This window comes from Carettochelys insculpta, chromosome 1 (genome assembly GCF_033958435.1).
Source record: "Carettochelys insculpta isolate YL-2023 chromosome 1, ASM3395843v1, whole genome shotgun sequence".
Classification (NCBI taxonomy): Eukaryota; Metazoa; Chordata; order Testudines; family Carettochelyidae; genus Carettochelys; species Carettochelys insculpta.
The window spans coordinates 251,792,901-251,820,659 of NC_134137.1; the positions used below are offsets into that span (position 1 = coordinate 251,792,901).

Here is a 27,759-nt window from a genome sequence, read left to right on the forward strand (position 1 = left end):
CCACCTGGGGTCACCCTGCCCACACTCCAGATCATATCCACAGCAAGGTGAAGGAGCTGTGGCAGGGTTACGCCTGGGCCTGGGACTCGGCCAGCTGGTCTGGGGCCACCCCCACTGCTTGCCCCTATTACAGGGAGCTCAGGGCCATCCTGGGCCCCCAGAACACCTCCCCCCACCAGCCACACTGGACACCACAGCTGAGGAGTCCCAGCAGGCCTTGGAGCCAGAGTCTGGCCCGGAGGACAGCTCAGCACCCGGGGTCCACCTGAGGAGCCAGCCTTTGGGACAGTGGAGGAGGGGTCCAGCAGCAAGGAGGGGGGTGTCCTCATTGACCTCCCCTCCCAGAGCACCAGCCAGGCATCTGCCCACTGAGTTTCCCCTGACCGCGGCAATGGATGGTCAGGTACGTACCCCATAGGGCACACCCCCCCAGGGCGGGAGCACCAGACACAACCAGGGGCCCCACACACCCCCAGTGGACCCCGACCCACAACTGTCCAGCCACAGCATGGTCCCAGGACGGCAGCACAGCCATCAGCACCTGTCAGCACCCACACCCATGGACAGCACCACACCCTAACCCTGGGGGGGACCATGCAATGGGGCCTCCAACAGGGACAGCACACCCAAGGGTGGGGATGGAGACCCAGCACCCAAGAGGGGATGGGGAGCATGGGCCATGGGCCAGGGAGCAGTACTGACAGCCTTCCCCTCCTTCTCTCCCACGGTCTGCAGCCGCACAATCCGAGGCCCCAGGCAGCCAGGCACCCCCCTTCATCCCAGAGAGTCCGCCGGAGGTCAGGCACCGCCAGCATGCAGCGACACCATGGAGGCCAGGACGGGCATGCCACCGCCAGACCCAGCGGATGGCCCCTGTGGACCCCCAGATCCTGGTGGCTATCTGGTGGTAGGCAGAGGTGGCCGAGGAGAGGCTGCGGTTTGACAGGGAGGAGTCCACCTGGCGCTGGCAGTGTGGCAGGAGTTTATGGGGGTTTTCCAGGACATAGCCTGGTTGTTCCGGGCCATGGCCTGGCTCCTGCCCCCCCACCGCCCTCCCTGCTGCTCCGTCCGATGCCCCACCTGCCACCCCACCTGCCTTCCCTGCCGCCCACCTGATCTATGTCACCCCACCTGCCAGCCCCCCAGGACTGGAGCCCACTGGAGCTGAAGACCGGCCGGGGAAGGATCCCAGCCCTACCTGCCAGGGACCGTGGACAAGGGGGGAGGCCCGCGACATGAACCCGCTGGGGGTCATGACCCTCTACCCCCACCCCAGAGTGATGGGCCGATGGAGCCATTCGCTGGCCCCCCATTTCTATATAGTTGTCTCCCCATTTGTATATTACTTCTAGTTTTTGTTGTGCACATACCAGACCAGACAGTTTTATCAGTTATTCAACAATCCACAATTTTATTTTTCAAAGAAGCCTGTGAGACTTGTGCTTGTTGAGGGGATAGTGTGCAGGTGGTGGGGGTGGTGTGTGGGAGGCCTGCCAGGGATGGCCAGGGAGATGCTCAGGGGTTCTCCTGATCAAAAAGGGGCCTGTAGGGCCTCATGGACCTGTAACCTCTTGTGGTGAGCCTGGCGAATGGGTGTGGCAGCCAGCTGGGGGGAGCCCATGCCAGCATCGACCACTCACCCCTGGATGAAGGCCTTCCCCTTGCTCTTGACAATGTTGTGGAGCATGCAACATGCACCCACAATCTGGGGGATGTTCTGGAGGACGACATCCAGGAGGGTGTGGAGGCATCGCCACCAGCCCTTCAGGAGGCTGAAGGTCCATGGCAGGCATGGTTTAGGCGACCATTGAACTGCTCCTGGCTGGCATTGAGGTGGCCGGTGTATGGGAGCATGAGCCAGGGCTGGAGGGTGTCAGCCATGTCTACCATGAGACAGAGGGGCACAGTGGTGTCCCCCAGAGGTCCCCACCTCCAGCTGGCAGCACAGGCCCAAATTCCAGCAGACGCAGGCGTTGTGTGTACAGCCGGGCCAGCCCATGTAGACATCCTGGAAGCGGACCCGGCTGTCCACCATGACCAGCAGGATCATGGACTGCTAGCCCTTCCGGTTTATGTATCATCCCCCACTGTGCTCCGGGGTACAGATGGAGATATGGGTCCTGTCTAGCGCCCCAAAGCAGTTCAGAAACCCCAAGGCAGCAAATTCTGCAATGGTCGCATCCAGGTCCCCTACTCAGATGACCCTCTGGAGCAGTAAGGCATTGAGCACATGGCCCACCTGTGGGGAGGGGACCCAAGTGCCCATGAAGGTGTGCAGGGTGCCCCAGGCCCCTCCTCCCAGGCACCCCCCCACCCAGCCTCCCTCCCAGGCTCCCCTCCCTCCCCAGGCCCCCCAGTGTGTGCATGCCCAGGCCTCCTTACCTCCATGACCACAGCCCCGACCATGGCCTTTCCTACTCCAAACTGGTGTCCCACGGAGCAGTAGCTATCTGGAGTTGCCAGCTTCCAGACTGCGATTGAGACCTTCCTCTCGACGGGGAGGGTGCGCTGCATCCGTGTGTCCTGGTGCCTCAGTGTGGGGGAGAGCCACTGGCAGAGCTCCAGGAAGGTCTGATGGCGCATGCGGAAGTTCCGCAGCCACTGGTCGTCATCCCACTCCCCCATGACCAGCTGCTCCCACCACTTGGAGCTCATGGGGTAGCTCCAGAGGCAGCAGAGCACTCGGCAGGGGAGAAACAGGGGAGCCTGGTGGTCAGGGGTGTCCCCGTCTGCCCCCAGGGATGGTCCCCCTGCCAGCAGCTGCTGGGCGGCCTCCCATGCAGCACCTGGCAGGGTGCTTGCTCCCTGGGTGACAACCTGGAAGTCTTCCAGGAACTGCTGTTGCTGAGGTCCATGGCTGCTGTGTGTCGGTCTGCAAGAGTGTGGCTAGCGCTCTGCAGCTCTCATGCTGTGCAGGGCGGGTGTGTCTGGGAGGGGCTCTTTAAAGGAGTGGCTTGCTGTTGACCCGGAAGGGGTAGTCCAGCCTGTGACCCCGTCCACGGGCTTTCCTGGCCCCTTATTTCAAAGGAGGTCATTTGTGTGTGTGGACGCTCTGCTCTTTCACCCGGGTGGCCCCTTTCAACATTCCCCGTCGCTACTTCAACGTTGAACATTGACGGCACCAGCTCCAGAGGATGTGTGGAAGATATGCGTTCAAGTAGCCTATTTCAATGTCGTTACTTCAAAATAGACTACTTCAACATAGTGTCCTAGTGTAGATGTAGTCTTAGTGATTTAGTTCCTAGCACTCTGATTTCTGCATCATAGTTGAGACAAAGGGCAGTCTACACTGCAGTCAGTGCTGCGACCGCAGAACTTATAGACCTGCCTGAGCTAGCTTTGACCTAGCTAGCTCAAACAGCAACAGTGAAGCCAGAGCAGCCTTGAGTGAGTGGACTTGCACAGCCCATGCTGCTGTGTGCAATTGTAACTGAAGCTAGCTAGATTCAAGGCTTGTCTATACAGGGTATTTTTTGGTTTGGGTCTCTTTGGTCTTTTTTTGCAGAAAAACCTTTTTACCTTAAAAAAGAAAAAACCCACTTGTGTCCGCACTGCAAAGTCTGTCATTCTGCAATAACAGGGAATTTACACACAATGGTAACTCCGCAAAAATGAATGATTCTCACCCACCCCTCCTCCCAATTTTGAAGATGACTCAGTGTGTACTAAGCAGAGATAATTACAACTTAACTTTGTTTATAAACAAACAACGTGCAAAGTCCTGTCACCTTGATTGCAGAAGGAATCAAATAGCAGGAAACAGTTTCTTTTGCTTAAACCACCAAGAACTGTCTTTTCAGCCAGAATCCTTGACTGAAAAACTCTCCCAGGGTTAGTACTGTGCTTTTGCTTGCACCTTTTGGTTATATCTGTCTCTTGTGGGTGTTTATTCTATATCCGCACCCTGCACCTCCATTACCCAAAACGATATACAGGAAAAGACCCAAGATAGGTTCACATGCTATTTTTGTCTTTGCTGGTGGCCTCTCCTGTCAGTTATGTTCACAGAAGGGTGAGTTCACACTTACTAATGAGATTTTTAACAGGGTTTCACCCAGATCATCACAGCATGTTCTATACTCTCCTGTGCTTTACATGATTAAGTATAAAAGAGCATAAAGTTATTAACCTGAAAAATGCATGTGGGTGCATATTTTACAACTACTGTTCCAACTTAGATGAAATAGAAGGCTCAAGGATCTTTCATTTAACTGAAGGGTATACTTATCATAAAATGATTCCTGTGTGATTAGGCTACACTCTACTGGAATTCATAGCAAATGCAGGAAATAATGGGCATGGGTAAATAAATACAAAGGGCAACTGTAAGAAAAATATGGAACTTTTTTAAGAGATAAAAAGTCAGTCCTTTTATTCATGATAAACAATCATGTATTTGTATCACAATGTGTCATGAACTTAAAATATGTTTTATCTAAGCCAAGGTTTCCCAAATGGGGTTCCACAAAGTGAAAATAAGGCTTCTGTGAGATAATCCCATTACAATAGTTGACTCCTTTGCAGCTCCCTGCCCTGCTGCCACTGAAACAGTAGAACTAAATTTAATTGGTTTAATGGCCAGCAGTGTGGCAGGAGAGATCAGGCTGTTAAACCAGCTGAATCTGGTTGCATTATTTCAACAGTGGCTGGGCAGGGAGCCGCAGAGAGTTCTTCACTCACCCTGCTACCCATGCGGCATCACCCCTCTGGTGGGCATGGCTTAGCTCACCCCTGCCAGCAGAACACTTCCAGGCCAGCCTTTCTTCTGCTGGGCATGCGTGGTCACCGGGCTTAGGCTCCCCAGCCAGTGCCATGGATGGGATAGTCTCAGGAGCTGGTTTTGGGCTGAGGTAAGTTAATTCTGAGGATGGTGCGGCAGGTTTGGAGTTGACAGGGGTTAAGCCTGGGGATGAGGGGGCAGGTTTGAGGGATGAGGGTTAAAGCGTGAGGATGGGGGGCTGAAACCTGATGCAGGTAAAGCCTGGAGATGGGAGGCAGGTTTGGGAACTGATGGGGGGTAAAGCCTGGGAATGGGCAGCCACACAAAATTTTCTTGAGTTTAAAAGAGTTCGGTGGCCAAATAAACTTGTGAAACACTGATCTAAGCAGCAGAGAGGTAGCCGTGTTACTCAGTATCTTCGAGAACAAGAAGTCCTGTGGCACCTTATAGACTAACAGATATTTTGGAGCATAACCTTTCATGGGCAAAGACCGTCAGATGCATCTGATGAAGCAGGTCTTTGCCCATGAAAGCTTATGCTCCAAAATATCTGTTAGTCTATAAGGTGCCACAGGACTTTTGTTACTCTCACTGATCTAACCAAATACTTTTACGTAGTCCTTTCTTTGATACAGGTTTGTGGGATGTTATTAAACAAATAACAGACATACCTTAAAATGCAGGAAAACTTGTCATAGCATATGGGATAGAGGACAGATTTACTCCTATCTATTCTGTGGTGCTTCCCCTTTAATACTAAGTTAGCAGTCATGAGATTGGCAGAGTTTACTGTTCCCCCAACATCTGCTTTTTCTACCAAAAAAGGGACACCTTGCTGCTCATCTACGTAGAATGAGTCAGGTTGGACACCTCCCCCACCACCACTCCTTTAAGTTCTAAAACCTCTTGCTGATATTCTGCATTTCCCCTCTCACATTCTTATGTACACACCCATTGGCAGTTTGTGAACTTGCGTCTGGAAGTCTATGTCTAGATTAAAGGATTTTGACAACAAAATGGCCGTTTTGTTGACAAAACGCACAGAGCATCCGGATTGCGAAATGTGATGACAGCACTTTTGTCAACAGCTGTACCCCACTTAGCACAAGGAAGAACAGAGAGATCTGTCCTCAAAATGCCGATCTGGACATTCTGGGGGGCCTTCTGTCAACAGGAAAAGTTTCCAGGGCACTGCACAACCCTGTCTGCTGTGCTTCCGAGGGGCCATTTTGCCGATAAAGTGGCCAGGCAGTCCATCCGCTCTCTGTCAACAGAGCAGATCACTCTTTCAATCCACTTTGCCATCTGGCTGCAATTTGTCAACAGAAGTTTTGTCACAAAGTATCTTCCAACACAAACTTCTGCCAACAAATCCTTGCAATCTAGACAGAGCTAGAGGGAATAGCCCAAAGCCCTGTCTCTTCTACCTGAGACCATGTCCCTTCCCTGGGCCCTCAGGCCCTCCCCCGACATAGGCAATGGCTCCTAGCCCTACCCCAGACTGACTAGTGCCTGCAGCTGCCACCGGTCCCAGAGTGGTCGGACGGCACACAGTGGCACTGCTGCAGCCTCCCCTGTCCCTGGAAGATATATATGGAGCATAGCCTCAGGCCCTGGAGCTAAACAGCACCACCAAAGTGGGGCCCAGGGCACGGAGTGTGGGCAGGACCACACCTGCCTGTTTGGGAAGGCTGGTCTTTCCTACCTGCTGCATGTTTATGCCTCATCTTAGCCCCCACCAGCTCAGAGGCCTCCTCCTCAGCCTCATACTGAGAAGGAAAAGAAGGCCATCTATCTGACCAGAGAGAAGCTTGAGGAGGATGGGAGAACTCTGCATATGTAGGGTGTGTTTCTGTTCCCTTGTATCACATCGCTGGGCAAAGTGCCTTATGGGCTCTTTGAGACTGACTCCTTTGAGAAGCAGTGGGCATCACATGGCATAGGTAACTCATAGTACACTCAGGTAGTGCACAGCCTCAGCAAAATTGTAATTGCTAAACAGGGTGCCTGGCTGGGTGGCCTCCCTGCACCCCTCTCACCACTGGCACCAGTTGCCCTTGCTCAGGTTCCCCCTCTGGATTCCTCATTTTGGCTCCATGGTAGGGTGACCGTACTCCTGTAGGTTAAATATAGGACACTCTGGGAGGGGGTATCCCTGCCAACACGGGCCAGATAGTCACTCTGAGTCAGTCAGTGGCTGCCCCCCTTCTGGGTGGTGTGGTGCTCCCTGGCTGTGAAGGTGCAGCTGCCCCATGCCTCAGGTTGCGGAGAACTGGCTGCAGTCCCACGGGTGACCTCCCTGTTTGGGTGCTCCTCCCAGCTCCCTGAACCGTGGGAAGGTGGGAAAGGGGAAGCCACAATGGTCTGGTTCCCTGCTCCTGGGAGTGGTGGGGAGCCCAGAGCCAGGGGCAGCAGCCCCAGTCAGTTTTCTGGCTCCCCCAAGTTGCTGGACCAAGAGCCAGGCGGCACCTGGGCCCTTGTTCTCCCAGCTCCCAGCAGCCGCACACAAATGGGGCAACTAGCCTCCTTTGTTAAAACGAAAGGGGGCACTAGGGAGGCACCCCAAATACGGGGCTCTCCCGCCCAAAACGGGATGGATGGTCACCCTCCTCCACGACCTTGCATCTGGCCCCTTTTCTCATATGCTGTCCTCTGTAATCATTTGCCAGCACGGGCCCGCCCCCCCCAGTCGCAGCGGCGGGACACTGGGCTGGGGCAGACCGAGCCTTCCGTGTGCCAGGACCCGTCGTAAGACTGATGCTCAGACAAGCAGCCCCCAAAGCCACCCCCATGAGCCTGTTCTTCCCGGAACATTTCTGACCTGTATCCCGCCCCCGCGCCTGGGCGCCCCGTCCTCCTCCAGCTCCCGCCCGAGGCCTGCCCTGCCCTCCTTCTCCCCCGCCCGCCCCCCACGCTGGGCACGGCACGGCACCTCCTGACCCCACCCGTGAGCGCTGCGGGCCCCCAGAACTACATTTCCCGGCATGCTCCACGCGCCGCACGGTAGGGCGGGGGGCCGCTGCGTGACAGCGGGAGGCGGGGCCGAGCGGCTCCCAGCGGCGGGGAAGAATGGCGTCCTCAGCCCCGGGGACGGCCGCCGCTCCAGCGGACGAGGGCGGGCACATGGCTGCGCTGGTGCTGGCGCGCGGCGGCAGCCGGGGGATCCCGCTGAAGAACATCAAGGCGCTGGCCGGGCTCCCGCTCATCGGCTGGGTGCTGCGCGCGGCCGGGGACTCCGAGGTTTTCCAGAGGTGCGCATGCGCGGGGAGCTCGCCCGCCGCCCCCCGCTCCCCCCAGCTGTACCCGAGGGGAGCCCCGGCGGAGGGGCGTTAATTAGCGCTGCTGGGCGCTGGGTTTTTGGTATGTGAATCAGTTAAAGGTGGAGCCCTGTTACTAAGACCTGAGCAGTTATGATTAATGCGCGTGCTTGGCAGCGCAGGCTCCGGGGTGAGGTGCGCGCCCGCAGGCTGCCCCGTGTGCTGCACCTCGGGGCCGGGGAACCGCGTTCCCGAGCCTTGGGTCTGTGCTCCTGTTGCTTCGCGGTGCGCCGCAGGTGCAGATTAGAGCTGTGCATGAATCTGTTGGCCGGCTCACTTCCGTCTTGCTGGCTGCACCAGGGCGGGGCAAGCCCATCTGGAGGTACAACAGTGCTTGACGTGGCGGTGTTTCGTCACTTTTTGAGACCACGAGCACCAAACAATAGTATTTTTAATATGGAACACCAATGGACATTTTTCTTTAAAAAACTGTAAGCTCCACGCCCCCTTGCAAAAAATAAAAAACATATCCAACAAAAACAAAATGACATAATTTAATCGGTTGTCCTAGCAATGGAGACATAACATCATATGTGGTGTTAATAACATAAAATATATGCATGTGCTGCAAGTTGTTGCTAGTTACTACCCTCTGGGGCAGCAACGAAGGGTCCTGTGGCACCTTATAGACTAACAGAAAAGTTTTGAGCATGAGCTTTCGTGAGCACAGACTCCCTCCGGGGGTGGCACTTCTCTGAGTTTAAGAAACCCTGCACTATGGGACACCTTTTCAAGATCCTTTAAATAACTTGAGTGGCAAATGTATATACGTAGAGGTATAATAGAATTTTGCATGATATAAAGGGCTGTGTGTACGTGTGGGGGGTGGTTTTCTAAGTTGTTCAATATGAGAATTTTGTTCCAGTACATGTTCCGGGAAACTGATACTCGCTGTAGCGTATGGATCACATGTGACCTGGAGCTGCTGTCATAATTGTGTATATTCCGATGAATCCCATTAGGTTTTTGGATGGAAAAACTTATAAAAATCAGCACCATCTATTGCGTATAGTACAATGAGAAAAATATTTGTATTCCTAAGAGCAGGTCTGCGCTACAGCAGGAGGTTGAATTAAGGTATGCAATTCCAGCTGCATTAAATTATGTAGCTGCAGTCCATGTGCCTTAATTAGCGGCATCCATGCTGTCTCCACTAAGGGAGGTAAATGGCAGTGCTTGCTCCCACTGAGGTTCCCTTAGTCATAACAAGGGGCAGGAGTGCCAACATAGATGCCCTAGAAGTTTGATTTAGCGTGTCTCTACTGGGCTTACTAAATTGAACTCCAGGAGATCTACTGTCAGTCAGTCTTGCCAGTAGTGAAGGCATACCCCAGCATAAAACAAGATGTTTTTCTCCTTAGCTTATATTGAATTTGTTACATTTTGGGTTTCTTTAAAGTATAATTAACTTTATCAGTGGTTTCATGCTACCCATGCATGCATTTTGCAAAAGTATCCACAGTAGACTCAACCCTTCCGTTTGCAGCTATTTCTCAACCCTGCTATACTGGTATTGGGATTTATTGTGAGGGAATCTCTGTGGCTGTCATTTGATTATCTGTCACTCTGGGATTGGACTGAATTTACTGCATTTATTTTATTGTACTTAGATAATAAGCTATTTGTAACGATCTGTGGAAACATGTAAATGGTCAGTGCATTATCTTAGCTTTTGAACTATGGAACTATTTGAAATTCAACATTGATTCACCTGAATGAACTGTTACAACATGCCAGATAAATTATCCACACTCTAAAATAGTATATTTGCTACAGATCTGGAATCTCAGACATCATAAAGTGGTGGTATAGCCCACACCCCTACTGGGAATGGTTCATTGTCCTATGTAGTGACACTAAGGTTATGTCTGCACTACAGCATAAAGTCAGTTTGCTCGATTTCACAATGTCACTGTCTTCACTGTAAATACCATTAGGTCAATTTTTTAGGAAGCGCTAAGGTCTATATTCTTACACTGCCCATGCAAGTTGGCGTAATGCAAAGTTCAAATTAATGCTAGCATGGAAACAGCATTTCTTTCAATCAACTTTATTGGCCTCCAGAGGTATCCCACAATGCCCCATGGTTGTCCTTCCTGGCCGCTTCCATCTCTTCTGCTCTCCAGGTGCGCAGGAAGTGGAAAACAGGGAGCCTGGCATTTTGAATTCATTTCTTTATGATCAGTGTGGTGATCTCATCTAGCCATGAAAGAGAGTCCCGGCGTGGACCCATCAGAAGAGCCAGGGTCTCTGTTCAGCTGGAAGGCTAGCCCCTACCCTGCTGCACCACGTGGTGGCATGGCTGTTGGGATGAGACAGCGGCACATCAAACAGCAGGGTGACGTGTCCTGCCCTGTGCAAGGTGAAGGCCTCTCCCCTGCACAGGATATAGCAGGAGAAGCCCGGATACTTTTTCAGTGCTTCACACTTGTACGTGGAGGCCCCACTCCCCCACGGGTGCCGTGCAGTCGGGGTCTAGACCCCACCTCACCATGTGACCAGCCCCACCCCACCACACAACATGGCAGCTAGGCTCTAGGTGTCATGCTTGTATGAGAGGCTGAGAAACTTCTTATGCGGTTCACATTTGTAAGGGGGCAGCCCCCTCCACCCCGCCTCCACAGGCACCATGCAGCCAGAGGTCTGTTCCCACCCAGCACACCATGTGGCTAGCCCCTGACCCAATAAAAATATGTGCCTGCAGTGCAGCGCAGATCATGCTTCCAGACAGCACCATATCTTGGCCTGTACACAGGAAGGCTCTAAAGGTGGGAAAGATCTGGGGGCTGGCTGTTGCCAGGGGGAAGTCTCTCCCAGTGGCAAAGATTTTTGGGGGCTGGCTGTTGCCAGGAGGAAGTCTCCCCCTGTGGGAAAGATTTTCAGTGGGAACAGGAACCCCTGGCCTCTCAGGTTTGGGAGGATGGCCCTGGCCATAGCTGCATTGTGGGCTGGTGCCCCTTCATCCTGGTGCCTTCAAATAGCCATGTTGTGGGCTGCACCCTCCCCTTGCGCCCTCTTCCTTCCCCCTGCTTCCCAAAGTGTGAAGCAGTGTCTGTTTGCTGCATTTTCACAGGGGAGAAACAGCTCCCTCCCTGGCTTGCTGCCCTGCACCATGACGTGTACTTTCCCCAGGGGCCCACTGAGGTAGCGTGACACAGTCAGAACAGAGAAAGGCATCCTTGCTATTTGCAGGCAGAATAATTCTTGAATGGGGACCACAAGTACACTTACAGGTTTCCTGAAGTGGTCATAGATTGTTGTATCCTGAGCACCTTTACCGATTTGTTCGGCTACTGTACAGTTTCCTAAGGGGGCTCACACTTAAGGTGTTCTTTCCCATGGGGACCACTGAGGTGGCACAGACACCTACCTGGAGAACAGAACCCCTAATAGGGGGATTGACAGCTCCCTGACTTGCTGCCCTGCACCGTGGAAGATGCTCTTTTACCAGAGGAGACCGCTGAGGTTCCTGTTAGCAAGGCACAGACACCCTGATAGATGGGACTGGCAGCTTCTTGACTTGCTGTGCTGTGAATGGAGCTTATGTACTCTTTCTTCCTTCCCTGTTGCATGCAGGCAGTTACTTTACTGCACAGCTAAGTCCTCTGGCATTCCCTTGCAACCTTCTGCATGTGATCCAGCTTTGATCCGCTGTAGAATTGAAGTTATTGTGTCACTGGGTGCCTATTCACGTGATTTTCAATGGGGGGGAGAGACCCTAGCCACTAGAAAGGGAGGTGCTCTCTTTCCTTCTTTTCTTCTGAGTGTTGCTAACCACTGGATGCCTATGCCCTCTGGGGAGTCCCCACTTTTCCCAATTTTCCCCTGAAAATTGGCCGTTTGGTTTCAAAGGGAGAAGAGTGAGGGCAATGCAGTCTGTGAAGATGACAGTGGGTGCTATCAGGGTACATTTGGTAAAAGTTCTGTGATGCAGAGAACTCAAACAATATCTCATCAGGGGAAGAAACTTCTGAAAAGTTGCTGTTTTGTTTTGAGAGCAATGAAGTGTGGGAAGATGACATCACACTCCCACAACCACTTGTGGGGAATTTTTTTCCCATAATACAGCAGTGGAAAAAAACCCCGAATGCGATAGGGCTTAGGGAACTGTGGGTTAGGTTCCTATAATGCACTGGTGCAGCAGTCGAACTTGGTGATTAGTGAGGACACGTTAAGTCGACTTTGTGGGCGAATGCGGGCGCTCAACTTTATAAAAGCCAGTGTTACAAATTCGACTGAAAAACTCGCCTTTATTTTGTAGTGTAGACATAGCTGAAGACCACTGAGACAGAGAAAGAATGGGTCTCCTCTACAGCCTTAGTAAAGAGCCAGTTGGCTTTTAGCTCAAACTGTAGAGGCCCATGCACTAAGCCACAGAGGGCCCGGCTACAAATCCACCTGTACATGGTTATATTATACACCCCGCTTTTGAGGAAAATGGATTTTAATCTAAATTTAACTTAGTTTGTTGATTTCTAGTTTCTTATCCTGTTGTTGCCAGCAGCAGTTTTACTAAAATATAGACTTGAACTAATTCTTTGTCCAGAAGCAGGCGATAGTAGAATATGATGATTCTTAGGAAGTTAGTGAATGTTTGGACACCAATGAGCAGCCTTCGCAGCAAGAATAAAATTGCCCATCACTTTTCACCTTAAAATAATTGGAGACGTTGTTTTTTGGCATTCTGTGACAGGTGGTCATAGTCTGATGGCTTCAATTTGATGTCCTTGTGCTTCAAAACCAACTCTCCCCCCACTCACTTTTAACCCCAGTTCCTGCTGTAGCAGGGGGGTGGGGCACTCCAGGTGGGAAGGGATCGCTGTGCACGGGGGGTGGGGAGGTGCGGAGGTGGCTCCACAGGGCTGTGATGGGAGCATAGGGCAGAGGGAACCTATGCAACCATCCTGAAAACAGCTCCTTGCCCAAGTTACGGCTGGGAAGGGGCACAAAGCAGCTGGCTCCAGCCCTCCCAGCACAGCCAAGGGGGACGGGAGTGCTTGGATGGTGAGGCGCTTATGCTGGGCAGCCATATGCATCCAGTGAAGGAAGGCTGGTGGAGGTGAGCGGAGCCACACCCACCGGAGGGGTGTGGCCACTCAGGAAGTTGGGTGAGCGGGGAGCTCTCTGCAGCTCCCTGCCCTGCCAGCGCTGCTGAAATAATAGCACTAGACTGAATTGGTTTAGTGGCCAGCTCCCTCCTGCTGCCCATTAAACCAATTCAGTTTAGTTCTACTGTTTCAGCGACAGCAGGGCAGGGAGCCACCAGAGGAGTCGTCGGCGACAGTGGTTGGAGCTGCAAATGACTCCTCAAAATGCTCTGTGTGGCTGAGTTGCAGGTTGCCAACCCCTGTTCTAGTTGCTTCACTGACAATGTAGAAATGGGATGCAAACATCGAGTTTAAACATTTTGTCTTATTTAGTGACCAAATTTCAGCTATCATGAGTAAAACTAGTAATATTCCCATTAATGTTACACCCTGCATCTAGAGAGTAGTGTTAATTCTTCTCTTTGCCCTCGCTGGAATCATTCACATTGTGTGGTTTGTTTGTTTGTTTTTTATTTTTAATCTGCCAACAGTGTTTGGGTGTCCACAGACCATGATGAAATTGAAAAAGTGGCAAAACGATATGGTGCACAAGTCCATCGCAGAAGCGCTGAAGTATCTAAAGACTCTTCTACTTCTCTTGAGACCATCAAAGAGTTTCTTGATCATCATCCTGGTATGTTTGTTGCTATTGATTTAGGTCCCAATCCTTCAGGGTGCTGAGTGCCCTTAACTCCCATTGAAATTACTGAGAAAGGAGGTTTTTCATATTTTTTTCTTAATTAGTAATGCTGTACCAACAATTTTTCTAAAGGCTCAGGTGAATCACTTAACCTCATAACTTATGTGTCTGGTCAGGGGATTGTCTCTGAAATTATAAGTGTGCATAAATAAAGTTAATATTCAGGTGGAAGTATTATATTTGTACATATTGGATATTTCATACAAAGTTTCTCATCTTATATTTTATATTTTTCCTTCTTTAGAGGTTGATATTATAGGAAATATTCAGGTGACCTCTCCTTGTTTACATCCTACTGATCTTATTAAAGTGGCAAAAATGATCCGAGAGGATGGGTTTGATTCTGTCTTCTCTGTTGTGAGACGACACCTGTTCAGATGGAGTGAGATAAAAAAAGGAGGTAATATTTTGTAATTTTTGTTTATTGCCATCTTCTTTTTGGAAATATTGGTGTTTTAATGTAGCCATTAATCCCATTTATCCTTTTAATTTTCAGTCATTTCCTAGATATACCCTAAAGTTCAAAGTACCATTTTACTAACATATTTAAACATAAAATTACTCTGTGAAAAAGCTCTCAATTCATTTCACCTTCCCAGACTCCAAGTACATGTTATGTGTCAATCTGATAGCACATGCTTGTGTCTTGACTGAGAGGGAAAAAGACTTTATCTCATATTGACTAACACATGGTAATTAACATGAGTGAAGACAAGGTAATGATAGTTTTCATTAACAAAACAAGGTAAATGGTAGGCTACCCCTTAGTGTTTATCTTAACATGCTAAATTATATTAAAATAACAAACTGCTTTGTCTTCACCGTGATTTTACCTCTTGTTAGTTGCTGTATGTTTAGCTAACGTGAGATAAGAAAACATCATTTTTTTCAAGTGAAGGTGGAACAAACATCTCACTTTTGGGAGAGGTCCTTGCATCTGAGGATGGGACACTTTGGTGGATATTTGGATACTAGTACAACTGCTGTCTATTTTATTTGTTTCATAAATAAAATAGAAGCTTTCATTCTTCAAGGGGTTTGAGTGACTGGCTTTTACACAGTTCACTTCATGAAAATGACCTGAGGCCTCTAATTCTTATAATGTCATAATTTGCAAAATGTTGGATGTGTTTTTTACAGTGTACAGAGCATCATGGTCTGAGAGATCATGTAAAGTACAAAAAACACTGTTGTTTGCCACCTCCCAGCCTCCAAAATAAAAATCTTAGCAAAGCACTGTGCTAAAAAATGAGTTAAAGTGTGTGTGTGTGTGTGTGTGTGTGTGTGTGTGTACACACACATACACATACAGGAGAACTGGAAGGAGCTGTGAGAGGTCATCAAGTCCAGCAGGATCAAACACCAACCCTGACAACCTTTTTTTTTCTTTTTAAGTTATTTTTCCCATACTTCTAAATGTCCTCCTCAAGAATTCAGCTCACAACCATTACATTTAGCAGGCCAATGATCAAACCACTGAGCTATCCCTCCCCAAAAGCTTTGTAAAATAAAACAAATGATTAGTGAAAAGTTTTCATCAGAACATTTGAGTGATGTTGCCAGATTATTTTGAAAATGAAAATTTTGCTATAGCTAAAGCCCCCAAGAGAGATAATATTGTAAGTTTGTGTAGAAGTATCATCATGCAGTCCTCTTTGGTTGCTTAGTACATGTTCTTAGGCCTTCAGATTTAGTGTACTGTCTCTGTTTTGATATGCCAATCCCTCACGATGCTGCGTATTCCCATTGCCTTCAGTGGGAGACAAGTTTACTCAGCTCCCCTTCAAGATAGTATCCTGAGTGTTCCTATCCTGCTGCCTAAAGGTGCAAAAATTACTACAGATGGCATGAGTGTGTAGTAGACAAAAGGAAAAATGCTCTATTTTAAGAGAGGGAGCTGAGCAACTGACACATTTAAAAAATCCCTAAAAAAGTGTTTTTAAAAAAAAATCCCTCTGATTTTCCTGACAAGGTACTAGAGATGATAGGAAAAGAACAATTTTTCTTTCACAAAGACAGGGACACTCCAACAGTGTAAGGTGAGTGAAAGGGAAGGGCCAAGGAGCAGGTTGTGATCTGAAGACTTGTATGAATGATGTGTTCTGTGCACTTTTGAAGGGGGATATTTCAGTTTTCTCTACAAGAAATGCAGGGCATTCCTGAACCTTGGGATCCAAAGATACCAAGGGAGACAAGAATTCAGTGATTCTGAACATACCTGCCCTTACTGACAACAAGTTTATACTTACAGGAAGATCAGATCTCTGGAGATCAGTCTTCTGGGGTTCAATTTAGTGTGCTAAATTAAATGTTGAGGGTGTTCCTGTCAACTCCGGTACTCCTCACAGTTGTGAGGAGTAAGGGAAGTCAACAGAAGAGTTTTTTCTATTAACCTCTACCTGTGGGGCTGGTGGGGAAAGTCAGCCTAAGGTAAGTCATCTCCATCTATGCTGTTCTCCTAGCTGGAGTTGCCTATTTTAGGTTGACTTTCTCCCCTGCCCTGAGGCAGGAATCAAAGTAGCCCATGTTATGTTGTACCTTAATTTCCCTGTAGCAAGTTACTTAAACAAGAAAGTGCCTCTAACAAAAGCTTTTATTTTTTTGTCATTTTTTTATGGTTTTGTTTACAGTTAATGAAGTAACAAAACCCCAAGGCTTCGATCCAAAACATCGGCCCCGGCGTCAAGATTGGGATGGAGAATTGTATGAAAATGGGTCATTTTACTTTGCTAAAAGGCACTTGATTGAAAGTGGCTACTTACAAGTTAGTATTTCCATTTTGCAGGCGAATTGCCTCTTGTACTCTTCCATTAGGAAGTCCAAACCCTTTGGCACTAGTGATTGTGATGCATGTGTTTGGCTATAGTGTGTTGAGCATTGTGTGCATGTGCATGGTTGTGGGCGTGGAGGGGGTAGGGGATGCCTAGCAGCAATAACCATTGAAGCCAAGTGTGTTGTAACTTCTTATATATAATCCTTCGCTAGGGTTTAACTCTCTGGAACTGGTAGGTACAGTTCTTAGGATACACCTTTCTTAAAGAGTTTGCACAAGAAGAATGCATATTTTTAGGCCAATAAAAGTGGAATATTAGAATTCCTGTTGGAACTTCAGGATTTGGTTCTATGATGCTTAGTCAGCTGAGTCTTCCTTATGCTTTGACTGCAGTGGAATTGCTAGCTTAAATGAGAGTTTTAGGCTAAAGCCTCCAGTTTGGCATACAGATAAAGAAAATTGTGGCCATATCATCAGTTTTCTTGTGGCCATTAGTGAGTACTTGATCTCTCTGTACCTCAGTTTCCCCAATAGTAAAACGAGGATAATGCTGATCTCGGAGAGGTATTGAGGCTTAATTCATTATTTTTTCCCCAGAGTGCTTTGAGTTCTTTAGAAATACTTCATATTTCTATAGTATCTTAAACCTAAAAACTGATGGGACACAGTCCTGAGTTGTGTTCCACTTGGAAAGGAAAGCAGGTGGGTCTTCCAGCTGGGAGGATTTCTTTAAGTGGGATAGTTGCCTGAGGGTGCAGAACTAGTGTGTCTGGCTCCTCTATAACCACTTCCCTGCAGCCTGCAACGCAAGGGATGCCTAAGGGAAGGGGCTTGCTGCATTCCCACACTCTTGGGGCTCATGGCCAACTAGCACATGTTAGTATAGCCCTAAGGCTGGTGTAGACCTGGCTTCCAGATGAAGGAGCTGTAATTGGCTCCCCTTGCTCAGAAGGCTGTCCAAGGAGAGAATGTAAGCAATACTATGTAACTTCATCTTGCAGCTGCCTTTGTTCAGCATTGTACTATTACCATGTTGGTTACAGAGGAAACAATTAAATATAATAGGCCATTGGCGTCTTACTAAAGAGAGAATTGAGCCTACTTACTGTCAGCATCCACTTACTACAATAGTGCTTTGGAGTTATCCGAGGTCTTCCGTTAAGACTTGGTCTTTCTTAAGCTGCAAATAAAATCCCCAAAGATAAGCTTTATATCATCTTGATTCTTTGATGCTAAGAAGCAATGTAGTCCAGTCTGCCCATCAGAGTTGTATATAGGGACTGTTACTCGGGGCATGGTCCATATGTATTAAGCTGGAAATGTACTCCACAGTAATACAACAGTATAGATCATTGTGCTGAAATGCGCAATAGAAAAGTCAATGATTTTTTTTCCACTTAATAACTGGCTACTTCTCAAAAGTGTCTTCCATCAGAGAAAATCAAAATGATTTACAATCATCATTTCTCATAATAATACTGAGAGATCCGTAATGTGAACTCCATTTCATAGATGAGGAAATGAGACACAAAAAGACAAAGGTACATGCTATAAGTTTATATGTTGTGAGAGCTCCCAGAAATCCTGATATAAGCGTCCATTCTGCTGGCAAAAGGCACAGTTGCACTGCGTCAAAGCCATAAGCCGCTGTCTCTTTTCCCACTAACAGTCTAATGAAGTCAGTATGATTTAATGGTGAAAGTCTGTGTGTCTTAGTTTCCTTGACTGTACAGTAAGGCTAATAAGTAGTTCACAAAAATGAGTCTGTATGAGTCTAGGAGGAAAAACGATGTGCAAATGGAAAGTAATTAATTTTTTTCTAGTTAAGCAAGTTGTTTGTTGCTATATATGGTATTACAAATAGTTAGTGCTCTCCATTTAGACATGACGAATACATGGTTCTGTATTTTAAGTCACTGTTGTGTTAGCTACTGATACCAAGTATGGAGAATAATATCACTGAAATCTAATTTGCTTAGGGTGGAAATGTGATCTACTATGAAATGTGTGCTGAACACAGTGTGGATATAGACGTAGATATCGATTGGCCTATTGCAGAGCAAAGAGTGCGGAGGTAAAAAAAAAAAAAAAAAATGTAGTTTTGAAAGTGCAGCATTTGTTTTAATTGTGATTATATTTTGAGCCTGGATCTTGAATATTAGTCGTTAAGAGTTGGCATGACCAAAATTTGATCACTCTGAGGGTTTTTATTTTTTCCAGTGTTGATTTTTTTTTGTTTTTTTTGTTTTTTTTTTAAAAAAAAAAAAAGCTAAGTTGCTCACACGTGTTTGACCTATTTTTCTCCTCATCCTTGTGCCACTTCCTAAGGTTATTGAGATCAGGTGAACTGGCCTTGTTCTCTGTTCTGTGACTTAAGCCTGGGGATAGGTGATTCAAAAACCCCTCCTTAACATAATGCTTCTTGAGTATGTCCATTCTGGCTCTGTGTAAGATGTTAAGATTCTGCAAGCTGACACCATGCCTCCTACTTCTGTGTTTTTATAACTAGCCCTACATTAGGACTGGGCACTGCGTGCACTATTATAATGTACAGGCTAAGTAATGCTTTGGTCATTATGTCTGTGACACTATTTTCCCCATTTTTTTTCCTTAAAAGAAGTGCTATAGAACATAACTCGCTCCTCTAAAGTAAACCAATGCCCTCTATTTCTGTTTTTAAAAACAAAAATTGACAACATGAGCAACTTGTCGTTCACCACATAGCTGCCCTTTAAGTTTTCTGTTTTTGCATTTTGAGAAATGCAGAAGCATTTATTCTGTGTTTATCTTATGGGGTGTATTTTGAAAACTCAGATATTGGGGGGATCTTTCTTCTTTGGAAAGTAACAAAGAATCACAAACCAAGATCCTTTGCTTTGCATTAACAGGTTACTTTTTATTTTAATTTTTTAAAATATACTGTCAAAGTCTTCCATCCTGCAATGACATCTTCTTTGTCTAGGTATGGATACTTTGGTAAAGAGCCATTACCGAAGGTGAAGATAGTGGTTTGCAATATTGAAGGCTGTCTCACCAGTGGTACCATTGATTTGTCAGTAGATGGAAAAGAAATCATCTTTTGTGATGGTGGAGATTTTGTTGGGATTTCCTTATTAAAGCAAAAGGGTGTTCAGGTAAGAGTCCTTTTAAGTCATGAGAATTTCTGTTCTTCATTTAACTTCCATGCCATGAACATTTTAAAATTAAAATAGAGGTGAGGCAGGGCCTTGGAGAACAATTTTGATTTAGTCATATTAGCACCTCAGTGCAGTTTGGTGTTGGTGGTAGTGCTAAGATCTGTAGTTTCTACAATGTTATGACACATTTCTAGTTCACACTTGTACTTGTGTTGACATTGGCACTAGTTGTCCCAAGATGATGATCAGGAATTTGTATGGTATTGTGTTGGCACTACTCATGTGCTGTTGATCAGGAAATACCCTAGCAGTAGTTTTCTGTTGATAGTTTGGTGATTCCCACTCACCATAGTATCTAAGTTCCTCATTCAACCTGAATGAATTTGTCATCACAAAAGCCTTTGGCAATACAGAAGCTTTGTTACTCCCTGCTGATAGATGGGGAGTTGACACAAAATTAACTGAGTCGCCCAAGGTTACAGAAGAACTGTATCAGAGAGAGGAGATTAAGCACAGATCATTGAAGTCCTAGCCTAGAGCTTTTAACCACAATATTTGTCCTTCATCTGACAAATATTAAGAGTTCAAGACCAGATATTTATATTAAAAGAGCCACAGTTGTTTAACATTGCCTTCCTTAACCATAAAAGCCAGATTCTGTCCTCATTAAATTTTTACATGAATGTAAGATCTTGAATTGGGGCAGCATAAGCCCTCTGTGATGGAGCGGGGGGAGTGCCTGTGTAAAACTCAGGCTGGCTGTGAGAGACAAGCAGAGCAGCTCCCAGTGGCTAAGGATGACCCTGGGGCTACAACCTAGGCTGGCAGGTAACACCTCTGCCCTGAACAAAGAGGAGGGAGGAGCCGAGCTGTTTTTGAATCGGGGGCGGTTAGAGGCTTGGGGAAGAGGGAGCTGGAAGGCAGCCAGCCTGAGGAGGGGGAAAGCCACACCCCAGAGGGGCACCCCTTGGGCTCTTCTCCCCAGGACGGGTTGGAATGACTGTCTCTGACTGCTGTACTGACGCTTCTGGGAGAAACTGGACATCTGTTGCCTAATAAACCTCCTGTTGTACCTGCTGAGTGAGAGTCACTCCTGCCAGCAGACGGGGTGCAGTGCATGGGGACCCCTGAACCCTATCACACCCTCTAAGACACATTTACATTTACTGTAGTACCTGATTCAGGCAGGGAGAACTTCCCAGGGCAGGAACTGAGTAAGATAGCTGCATGCTGTCTTACGAGGCCTCCCTCTCCAGCTCCCAGGGACACAACAAAGGTGGAGGTGGGGACAAGGCAGACACCTAACAGATGTTGCTTATAGATGGCTTGTCTAGGACTGCGAAAGTATATTGGAAGCCTGTTTACCTACGTTAGTATTAGGAATGAGGGAGAGGGGTGTTCCAAAGATGTCCTATAGCAAAGGGGGCTGCGTATTTTGTTCTGTACCTCAGTGTATGCTGCCGACTAATGGTACCATGCTATGCACACTGCTCCCATTGCTCAGAATATGAAATGAATGCGACTTGCAGCACAGACTGAAGAGGAGAATTTTGCCTATAAGGTTTTTTTAGAAAAACAAAAAGAAGAAAACCCCCAAAACAGAGTCTTTTACTGTACAATGAGGTGGCCAATCAGTTGGAGATGAAGAGTCAAAATAGCAGTGGATAGAGTCCAAAGAGCCACATACTTATATATCAATCTATAAAATTATAGATCAATATACAGATATATAAAATACATTGCTCAATGCCCTCTCCCTCCCCCACGCGCCCTCAGCTCCTCTGCGTCCTCCGGCTCTAGTTCAATGCCAGCGAATTGCCGGAGCTGCCACTGCCGCCATGCAGTTCCCCCACCAAGTTGGCAGGCTTGTGTGCAGAGAGGGCAGGTGGCACTCCCAGCATGCAGCTCTGAGGAGCTGCATTTAAAGGCTCACAGAGCTTTGGGTTCGCCACACATGCTGTACAAAGTGTTTTGTTCTTAGCTTTCAAATACGAAATGTACTTCTGACATTTACTTGAGTGGCTTGCAGCTCTTTTAGAATTTGGCTGAAACTCTAGAGGCAGGGGTCGGCAACCAAAATAGCAAGGAGAGCCTTTTTTTTCTTTTTTTTTGAATTAGGTAAAAAAAAACCTCAGTACTTTAAGAGCTACAATGCATGTAAATACAAGATGGCCCTTAATAAATAATGTCACACCATACTTTTAAAACCCCTATTGTAAGTAGACTCCACACACAATGATTTGTAATGTGATACATGTTTACTGCAGGATGTTCACAAACTTTTTACATGTTCTGTTTTCTCACATTTACATGTGTGTGTGTCACTGTCTTCCTGACTTTCGCTCCTGATCCTATTTTAATTTTGCCAGTTTTACTTCACGTTTGATTTCAGTTTTCTTTCTTAAAATGCGCCCTGCCCTTTACAGCAGGAAAGCCTCAAGCTTCCTTTTGTTTTTCAGAATCAAAACTTTATTAGCAACACAATCAAAACACAGAGTATCACATCCCCCAATGCAAATGCATATATTAAAGGGGGAGTTATCTAACATTTCGTAATCACATATTGTTGGGCTTGTATTCATGAGTTGTTCATTGTTGGGCTTTTAGACATTCACCATTTATCAAAAATAATCGAGGGTGGTTTTCTAAACTTTGCAATTACAGCATTGAGAGCCACAAAGAAGTCATTAAAGAATCGCGTGTTGCTCCAGAGCTGCAGGTTGCAGATACCTGCTCTAGAACCTTGAGTTCAAATAACAAGAATGTTGCCAGCTGGAGCAATCCATGGGAAATATTTCGAGTTGTGTGTACCTCTAGCAGTGTTGCGGAAATCTTCATTAAGATGTATTTATTGCCCCGTGTGGTTTAAATTGGGTGTTGAGACTTTGGTGCATTTGACAGCCAGTACACTACGCTTGTATTGTGACAAGCAGTAAGTCATTTAATCACCTTGCCATCTGTTGTGTTTAAAGAGAGAAATGAGAATTCTTGTTTTGTAAATTAGAAGGAAAGCTACATATGGATGAATAATTCTTCCTTAATTACTAGAGAAGCAGGGTTTGCAATGTGTTCTATCCTACTCAGCTCAGTTTTGAGTAGTCTAAAAGAGATACTTCAGCTGTACAATGTTAATGCCTGTATCAGAGGTTTTTTAAAAGCAATTTCCATTTTATGTTCATTCAGAATCACTGTCTGTACATGGAATTTATTTTAATTTATTTTGGTTTAATAGGTACAGTTAATCTCGAAAAGGGAGTGTTCAAAGATGATTTCTGCTATGAAATTGGATTGTGCAGTGAAAGTTAGTGTGACAAATAAAGTACAAGTGGTGGAAGACTTGGGTTTGTCCTGGAAAGAAGTGGCTTACTTAGGTTAGTTTCTTAATTTTATAATTAAATTTCATGCAACATGCACAGGTCCAATTAAATAATACATAGCATGACTTATCTGGGAAGATTAGTAAACCAAATTGTCAAAAGCTGATTCTCTGGTGCAAAGGTTTTTTTCAATTAAGGGTGGAATCCAATCCCACAAACTTTTGTGTATGGTTAAACATGTATGTGAGTAATTCTCCATACTACTACTCTTGTAGGTAAAGTTATGCATGATCTTTAGTATCTACAAAATCTAGTCCACAATATTTTTTCATCTTGTAGTCACCATCTGTAAAATTTACAGGTGTCACGGAGGCTTTTGTAAGGATTGATAGACCTCAGTTTGGGAAGTGAAATCCTCAGGTGAAAAATGCTGTAAAAATACAAATTATTTTTTTAAATTTATTATCCAAATTCATGCTCAGGAGAAAATGCTTACTTATCTTGCTGCTTTTGATGTCCGATGTCAACCTGTCTAAATTCCCCCTTTGGTAGGAAATGAAGAATCGGATGTGGACTGCTTGAAGAAAGCTGGCATGAGTGCTGTTCCTGCAGATGCTTGTGCTGCTGCTCAGGAGGTTGCTGGCTATATTTGTAAAAGGAATGGTGGCCATGGTGCTGTTCACGAGTTTGCAGAACACATAATCCAGCTAATGGGGAAAATGTGAATTCAGCAGAAAAGAAAATGAACTAAAGAGTTAAAAACAAATACTTCTCCTCCTCCTTCAGGATAAAGTCTGCCTTTATTTTGCACAGTGATTTGTCTTTGTTTGCAGTTTCATCAAGTTAAAAGGATATTGTCAACATGTTCAGATCCCTACGTGGTTTGATTTTTAATAATACAGTTATTAATATAAATGCTTTCGGGCATATAAGCATAATGAAAAGGTTTTTGTTTATGGAACAATTGCAGCACTGTGCTATGGTATGAGAACCACAGATTAAAACTGATTATTTTATACTGACTGTCCAAGATTAATGAAATGCAAAGTATCAGTGGCAGAAATGGTGAAAGAGATGTAATTTAAAACCTTTAGATCCTCTTTTTGGCCTAGGATTTTTTTAGTAAGGAAGGGAAGGAAATGTGTAGTCTGAAAATCTTTTCATGACTGTGCCAACTGGGTGTAAAATTCTGCTGTTCTGAAAGGGCCTGATTCAATGTCAGTTAAGCGTTAAAGTGAACTTTTAATGACCACACAAGGTGCAAGGCAATGGAAAATCAGTTCTTTGGGATTTGTTTTTACCCAGCTAATTTGATCTTATTTTAGCTTACAACCAGAGTTCTTCCAGGATATACACAAACTTGTGCATAATAGAAATGATTCACAGAACCATCACTGCTGTTTTCTCATAATGTAAGTAGTGTTAAAATACGGTCAAATGAGTTAGTGGTATGAAAATATTATGCAATAAGTTATATGTTGCTTAATGCAGACTTTTGGATGAATCCACCAAAGTCGCACAGAAGGCTCATGGTGTCAGATAGGCAAGTGCAAAATGTATTTTTTGCTGATCCACAAGATCAGGAAATAATGCCTGCTGTGGTGTCTGCCCCTTGTATAGTTTTTGGTCATAAACCAGTTTAGTATTGCGCATTCCTGCCCTGTTGACCATTATTGTGTGAGAGATGGGGTGCAGGGGGTGTCAGTGCTTTGCACCTCTTGTAAATGTGGCACTACGGCCCTAGTCCCGAAAAGCACTTAAGCATGTACTTAATTTTAAGTGTTGTTGATTTTAGAGCTGTGTCTTATAAAGATGATGTCATTGGGACTATTTAATTGCTAAAAATTAATCTAATTTTCCAGGGCTTTCTGAACAGGAGGATACATTTGTAGGTAATGGGAACAACTTTGAATAAGTTCAGCTGCAGATTTTTTTTTCTTTTTTAAGGCTGCACTTTTGAAAATATTTGTGTCAGCTCACTGAAAGGAAACCTGTCACCACTTCTGATCTTTATTATAAGAATGTATTTGCAGGAAAACTGTAGTTGGTATCTACCTCTCTGTTGGTATGAATTCTGGCTGTTTTATATCATGTTTATTTCAGGCTGACTTATTAATTGGTCTCATTTTTTTTTTTCTCTTAGAAATGTCTTGGTGATGTATTTATTCCTCTTTGGATTTATAAATATAAGCAATTATCAAGAATAGGACTTAAAATATAGATCTGTTTCTAATGTTCAGTTTATCATTGGGTCTGATTCAACTATAATAATTCTACAAAAGATCCAACTAATTTTCTTAGGATCTGCATGCGTATGTCTGAAGGCCATAAAATAAAAACTGTTTACAGTTTGTATAAATTTCCCCCTACACTTTCAATTATAGGCTGTCGTTGAAAGAGGAATGAAAATGAGGGCAATTGAAAATGCAAATAAGGCATTGATTTAAATACCTTGTGGTTCATTTGCATAATCTCTTTTCAGAAAAGATTATTTTGAAAGAGAGAAAGCAGGGTAGATGGGGCTCTTTTGGAAATATACCCCATCTTTGAAACGACCCTTCTTCCTGAAACAAAATAGGAAAAATGGTTCTTTCGAAGACTGGATTTATTTTGGAAAGAGCCCTGTCTACACTGCTTTCTTTCTTTCAAAAGAATGTCTTCTGAAACAAGACGTAAATCAATGCCTCATTTTCATTCTCAATTTCCCTCATTTGCATTCCTCATTCGAAAGAGGAATGCAAGTGCAGACGCAGCCATAGTGATCTCGATTTTGGGAGTTCAGTATGAATATGTTACCTATCACCTCATTTTAATATTGTTCAATTTAGTATAATATATCTGTTTGTTGTTCTTTTATTATTTATTTACTTTGTATAATGCTTAAAACTCAGATTTCTTTACTGACTATTTTTTTCCAGTTTATTTGTTGTAAGGTTGCTTGTGAATTGTTTCCTGTTTGTACTAATCAGATCAAAATGATGATTCAAGTATTTGTTTGCAGAAAGTTTAGAGCGTTGCATGCGATGTGTTACAGGGACTTTGTCATCAGGTATAGGAAAATCAGTACATATTTTGGACTAAACTACAGTCCCTTTGACAGTGTTCCTTTTAACTTGTGGTACACTCATAAAATCAAAGTAGTTCTACATTTACAGCCAGGACACAGCAATGTACTTAAATGGTGCCTCACTTAAATTAGTCATGCGCTTAATTACCTTGCTTAGTCAAGGTTTGTGTACTGATGTTTGATGAAATGTTCATTGTGCATGAGCAATTTAAAGCCTGGTGAAAGTCATTTCATTAAACTTGCTTCCTGTCTCCTTTACATTAGAGGCAGAAGGCCTAAGGTATGACATTTCTGAATACTTGGAGTTTGAACTATTTTTATATGTATACACAAGAAATATGGTGTCTTTCTTTTTGATTAATGGGTAGAAATAATTGGCATCTGTTAAATAAAATGTTCATTCTTCTGCCAGAATATTTTACAGCTTTGTTTTTGTTGAAAATCCCTTATATGAACATCCTTGAAGTTATGGCAGCAAGAGTCATCTGAGAAAGTACTTCAAGGTATAATTTTAAAAAGCCTCATGACTAAGTGGGTCTCTGATTTCTGTTTCAGCAACATGTGCTTGGATTTCTGAAGATAGGATTGGATCTTCTGATTTTACGGTGCTTAAAGGCCAGCCCAATGGTTCTGTATTGGCATAACTTCCAAATTGTGTGGAAGAGATTAAGGAATCTGTCGACAAGATACCGTTTTCTAATAGCATCCCAACTAGGAGTGACAGATGATCAAAGATAACCATAATTAATCATGCTGTTAATAATAGAATACAGGTTGGACCTATATAGTGTGAACTTCATTGTCTAGCAACATCTGTGGTCCGGCATCCCTGGCTGGAGTCCTCCTAGGGAAAAGCTGGGCCCTGCGCTCTGTAGCTCCTGCCCTCCCTTCCCAGAGCTTCCGGAGTGCTGCAAATAGCTCATTTGCAATACTTGAGCTCAGAGAGGGTGCAGGAGGAGTGTGAACAGGGAAAGGGGCTTTCAGGGGAAGCGTCATGGTGGCTGCACAGTCCCAGGGGCCAGGAGTTCTGCAATGTGGCTGCAGGGCTCGGTGTGCTTCTGCGGGGCAGTGGTCCTGGCTCCCCAAAAGTGAGGCTCTGCAGCCATTTTGACTCTTTCCATGAGCGCTCCCTGCAACCTCCCAGGTTCACTTGGTGAATGCCGACCTGTGTGCTGTCACTGGAGAACCCCTAGTTTGGGAACAGTTGTCCTAAGGGTGCTGGAAGGTACATTTGTGCGTTTTCTACATTTCTCAAATATATTGATTTTAATTACAACACAGAAAAACAGTGCATGGTGCTCACTTTATTTTTAGTTATGAATAGTCACACTGTAAATAACAAATTATAGTATTTTTCAGTTCACCTGATACAAGTTCTGTAGTGCAGTCTTTGCCTTCATCTACACTGTGAAATAAAATTGATTTTATTAAATTTGATTTTGTTACACTGGGTTTTATACATTCGAATTTGAGTGTCCTCACCTCCCCACAAAATCTCCACAAAGTCGAGTTAGTGCTGCCACACTGAATCGCCAAAGGTCGACTGTTGCAGGAGTGCATTATGGGAATCTATCCCACAGTTCCCTCAGCCCTGAAGCATTCTGGGTTTTTTCTCTGGTGCACTATGGGGAAAAAAATGCC

General features: G+C 45.5%; 1 protein-coding gene across 1 annotated transcript; it reads left to right on the top strand.

Annotated features, from left to right (window-relative positions):
- The first annotated feature begins 7,772 nt into the window (after positions 1–7,772).
- Positions 7,773–27,523, top strand: CMAS (cytidine monophosphate N-acetylneuraminic acid synthetase). Its single transcript, XM_075004640.1, has 8 exons — positions 7,773–7,971; positions 13,616–13,758; positions 14,069–14,224; positions 16,455–16,588; positions 18,577–18,671; positions 19,560–19,731; positions 22,967–23,105; positions 23,604–27,523. Exons 1-8 carry the CDS (start codon positions 7,790–7,792, stop codon positions 23,774–23,776), a joined length of 1,194 nt encoding a protein of 397 aa, XP_074860741.1. The 5' UTR covers positions 7,773–7,789; the 3' UTR covers positions 23,777–27,523.
- The last annotated feature ends 236 nt before the right edge of the window (positions 27,524–27,759 follow it).

Bases quoted from the DNA above. Each gene is read 5' to 3' on its own strand.
- CMAS (XM_075004640.1), top strand. From the start codon at position 7,790: ATGGCGTCCTCAGCCCCGGGGACGGCCGCCGCTCCAGCGGACGAGGGC. The intron at 13,759-14,068 runs GTATGTTTGTTG...TTCCTTCTTTAG, and splicing joins GTTTCTTGATCATCATCCTG to AGGTTGATATTATAGGAAAT. The intron at 23,106-23,603 runs GTTAGTTTCTTA...CCCCTTTGGTAG, and splicing joins GAAAGAAGTGGCTTACTTAG to GAAATGAAGAATCGGATGTG.